The sequence below is a fragment of the Anneissia japonica genome, unplaced genomic scaffold (assembly GCF_011630105.1).
Source record: "Anneissia japonica isolate Jap-2015-1 unplaced genomic scaffold, ASM1163010v1 scaffold4988_len2956909_cov206, whole genome shotgun sequence".
NCBI lineage: Eukaryota > Metazoa > Echinodermata > Crinoidea > Comatulida > Comatulidae > Anneissia > Anneissia japonica.
In genome coordinates, this window is record NW_022696345.1 from 1,668,248 (window position 1) to 1,673,447 (window position 5,200).

The 5,200-nt window shown below is 33.8% G+C and overlaps 1 protein-coding gene across 2 annotated transcripts in view; it reads right to left on the reverse strand.

The window, feature by feature from the left end:
• Positions 1-4,119: 4,119 nt before the first annotated feature.
• LOC117101844 (solute carrier family 2, facilitated glucose transporter member 5-like) overlaps positions 4,120-5,200 on the reverse strand; it is a 9,703-nt gene continuing 8,622 nt past the window's right edge. For both annotated transcript variants that reach the window (XM_033241950.1, XM_033241949.1), the window contains 2 exons: positions 5,021-5,148; positions 4,120-4,257 (listed from right to left, as the gene is read on the reverse strand). In XM_033241950.1, the coding sequence (XP_033097841.1) occupies positions 5,114-5,148 (35 nt within the window). In that variant the 3' untranslated portion in view covers positions 4,120-4,257; positions 5,021-5,113. The remainder of the gene's footprint in view (positions 4,258-5,020; positions 5,149-5,200) is intronic.

A 5,200-nucleotide genomic window follows, 5' to 3' on the forward strand; every position in this document is an offset into this window, starting at 1 on the left:
CAAAACTGGTTACTGAACGTGTGAAGGGTTTGGTGGTTGTGAATAAAAAATACTCCACAAAAGTTAAGAGTCATGTTGGTGCTGGTACATACAAATTTATCCATCGTGGTTAAGGTAATAAAAAATGAAGATAAAAGGCCTACTTTGAAAATTAATCGTTTGGTTCCATCATTCATGATTTGCACAGCAACAGTGATGTTTGTAAACAAGAATGCAGAAGACTGGAAAAACTTCACAAACAATTCAGAAAAACTGAAGCTGACGTTAACTTTCTCAACAATGAACATAGTACAGTATAGTACCAGGAGCAGCGCAGCATTATTATTATCATTATTAACATTATAATCATCATCATGTCTCACTATCATTATTAACATTATAATCATCATCATGCTCACTATCATTATTAACATTATAATCATCATCATGCTCACTATCATTATTGACATTAAATCATCATCATCTCACTATCATTATTAACATTATAATCATCATCATCATGCTCACTATCATTATTAACATTATAATCATCATGCTCACTATCATTATTAACATTATAATCATCATCATCCTCATTATCATCATCACCCTCGTCGCCAACATACATATCATCATTATCATCTTCATCACAATCATCATCTCCATCTGGATATCAACATCGACAACAACCTGCTAGGAGTTTTACTCCGCCGATCACCTATGATAAGTTGAAATAGGCCATGAACACACTTAGGGAGAGCAGCTTAGTCGGCTAAACTGGCGGTAGCTGAAGTCGGCTAAACTGGTTCCCAGTTCAATTCCTATCGCTGCTCTGCTTCTCTTTGAGTGGGATCTGAAACGCAGGTTACGATAGAGTAGAGTCTTTCGGAAGAAACGTTTAAGCCGTTGGTTCCGTGCGCATAATGCCTCATGTGCACGTTAAAGAACGCAGTACTCTCTTCAGAAAAGGATAGGTGATTGTCCCCCGGTGTATAGCCCAATTACCACCAGTAGTACCCCACTGGAAATAAGTCTTCTTCAGACCCTCGTGGGTTATCCTTGGTGTTTACACCGAATAAATAAATCCATCCATCCATCCATCCATCCATCAATCTTAGACGTTAGTTGAATCAACACCAACTAGAACGTCACAATTAGTGCCGAGATTAACCCTCCCGTGACCAAATGTACGGCGGACAATGGAACATACCGGTATGCTACGGGCAAACATTATAGGCCTAATTCTAAATAATCACTACCGTAACTATAGTAACGGTAAATAGTAACGAACAATGCTATATACAAATTGACGGAGGGATCTTGGCTTTAAACTTATCACCATCAACCCTCATAGGCACCTATTTGCGAGAAGGGCAGTGACATAACTACACCCCAGTAACCTGTCGTCATCTGAGCCACCAAGCTCATATTCCCATGCAAGCATGTGTTCCAGTGACATAACCCTTGTTATTCCATAGGCGTCTAATCCAATGACCGGGGGTAGTAATGTGAAGCGCTTAGAGGCATTAAGCGCTATATAAATATAACATATTATTATTATTATTATTATTATTATTATTATTATTATTATTATTATTATTATTATTATTATTATTATTATTATTATTATTATTATTATTATTATAACTTTGCATACAACGTTTACTACTGGGGACACCGGTTACAGTGGCCTGGAGAACACGAACGCATAACGATACGGAATTTATCTACTAGCAATTGGAAAGCAATAATAAACTCAATCACATTGTGAGTACAATCATTATCAGCAGCAAAAGCATTATCATTATCATTAATGTACACATTATTATTTGTATTTTATTTTGTTGGAAGTGTTCGAAAGCCACATAGAAAGTCATTTATTTTGCTGGCAATCCGGTGTGTATTGTTTTTTAAATATTTTTTTTTTATCAAGTGACGAAATAAATGAAATGAGATAAAATGAATATCATCATCTCCATCATTAATAGTAATAATTGTCGACTTATATAGCGCATATTTTAGGGACCTCTATGCGCTTACATTATTACCCCCCGGATCACTGGATCAAGCACATATGGAACACACACTCAAGCCCCGTGGGGGAATTCCACAATGTTGCAGCTGTATTCAGCGCTGGCTGTGTTTTACCCACTTGTACTCCTGGGTGGAGAGAGACAACCGATAATGTGCCTTGCCCAAGGACACAAGCGACTTGCACAGCAAGAGTTTTGAACCCCGACTTCAAGGTTGGGAGTCCAACCACTACAACATAATTACCATATCAACATCAACATCATTACCATCATCAACATCATTACTATCATCGACAGGGGCGGATCCAGAATTTTTAAAACTGGGTGGTAGGGTGGCGGGTGCGGGGGAGGGCACACACAATTTTCAGATTAGATAACTGAGTAGCGCTTATTTCAATACATAACATTGATATGCATTGAAATTTTAATTTAGTGTTTTTTGGGTTTTTTTTTTTTTTTTTTGGTAATTTGCTTGTGTTCGTGTGTGTGTGTGTGTGTGTGTGTGGGTGGGTGTGTGTGTGTGTGTGTGTGTGTGTGTGTGTGTGTAGAGTGGTGTGCTCTATACCGTGGTCGGAGACTGTAGACATTACGCTTACTTACAAAAGAAATTCTAATAATGAAAACAGACCGCGAAAGAAATGTCAAGACCACTATAGAGTAGGCCTACACATTCATGTGACAAACCCAAAATAAAGAGAAATTAAGAGAAAAAGAAAAAAAAACAAAACCAGAATTTAAAAAAGAAAGTGAAATGGTTGTTTACACCCTGTTGATTATTCTATCGTAAAGCATTTAAACGAGTTTACGATAATGTAACATATTGTAAAGGATACACAAAGGATAGTTAGCTAGGACAATTGCTTGTAGTATTATCGCACGGATATTTTGGTTGAGGAGACGTGTGGGAGTAGTATCATGTTAGGGGCCAACAATCTAAAATCGGGAAAAGGAGAGAATATTTTACAAAGGATTAGGCCTATACGCAAATATTTATCAACGATTTGAACAATAAATGCTGATTACTACCACCGGAAAGTTATAAAATCCCCCAAAGGTGTATTGTTTACTGTAGTTATGACTGGGGTAAAAATGTGCTAAGCGAATAGAAATTGTGACAATATTTGCGTTGTAAGTCTACCATTCTTTACTATAATATGGGAGCTTGATACATTTAGCCTACAAAACAAGTACAAAGAAAAACAACACACATATAACGCAATAGAATAATCTGGTATAGGCCTATTTAAAACGGTTTTATTTTTCACCTTTATGAGATTACATCATTACAGTACATTTTAAAAATTTTATAATTTAGCGATATCGACGAATTTACTGTAACTTAACAAATGGAAAATAATAAAACATATATACTTTTAAAGACATAAAACACACTTATTATTTTTGGTATATTATAAAAATGTAAACATTTTAATCATTAATAGTATTTATTATGATACACGCCAATTAAAAGTATAAATATTCTATATATATGTATATATATATAGGCCTATATGTATATATATGTATAAATTATAAGCTATAGATATAAAACACATTTGTTATTTTTTGTTATGTAGTAATTATCATTATAATTATTAATATATTAAAATTTATTATGATACACGCCAATAAAAATGACGGTTTTAAACAAAATAAATTATATGTAATAATGTAAACATTATGATTACTAATACTAATAGTACAATTTCTTATGATACACGCCAGTAAAAACGGTAGTTTTTTATATAAATTATATGCTGTAGCCCTAAAATCAATATTGTAATACTCGGATTTTACATAATACACATATAATATTATGCTGTATCATTATAGTACAGTAGTTATCCAATATCATAAAACTTGCTTCATCTTTATCTGTATATCTTGACAAACATCAATATGCTGTACGTTAGTCTGGTCAGTGTGTAGCAACTAAATATTATAATGAGATTTGGTCGTTACTTTATGTATGTTGAAGTATGTTAATTAATGTATGTATTTATGTTTATGTATGTTAATTGTCAATGTACTGCGTTGATATTAAATTATTTAGAACAGTTGCAGAACTACCTTCACATTTGCTGTTCACCGATTGGTGATGTGTTGAGCCAAAGCTAATTTTAAAACTAGACGATATCTCAGCAAACGTTTTGTTTTTAGTTTCAGGTACGAAGAAATATAAGAAAAATACTATCAATACTAAATAACCGGAGAATATCAGAAACGAGTATCCCTCTAAGCCATCCTGTAGGGAAATCAAACAAGGAAAAGGTAAAACAGTCAGTTAAATTAGTTAACCAACATTAAACACATGATTCTGAAATCGTTCTTATATAACTACTTACTAACACTGAGAAAGTCATGACTGTATATACTTCTCATTAAATAAATATTGTACACTTATATACCATGGTTATAAAGAAATTGAATAATTCCTGAATGATTTGTGAACAGTGAGACAATAAATTACGGAAGCCCGTTAGTGCCACCACTGAATTAAAATTTCAGATCCGTTAAGTGATCTGTTTTATTTTCTCTATGGTTATACAAGCGAGCGTCAAATACGTAATTCCAATGTTTTTATAACAATTTGACCTGACTTGACATTACTTTGGAGCATTTCCCAAATTTAATCTAGTTTCCTTTGAAATCTTCTGTGCTTACATCTAAAAATAAAGTGTATTGAAAGAAAATTTGAAATAATATACATTTACATGAATTACTATAAGGACAAGACAGATATTGAAGGTACAGTGACCACATGTGGGGGCACCCTCTAACCTGCAGAAGATACCCTTGCGTATGAGGAATATACGACTGAACTTCTATTTGCATTCGATATTTAAGTCAATTAACTTTAATTTAGACAATTTCAAAGGTCATAAAAATGAGATAAAATTCTATACCGTTAATTCTGTCAGCTTCATGAAGTTTTATGGGCATAGACATTGGTGGCGCCCTATTTAATTCAAATTACAGAAACCTGATACTGTAATTGAAATCCTTACCAGCATAAATGGAAATGCAATTCCAACGACAAAATTTGACCACCAGTTAAACTGTCCAGCAATAGACATGGCGGCTGCTCTTGGGCCTTGTGTTCAGATCTCAGGCACTATCACCATTGTCATAGCTCCTAATGTAAAATAATACAACAGTATGTTTGAATAAGGAAACATAAGATAAAT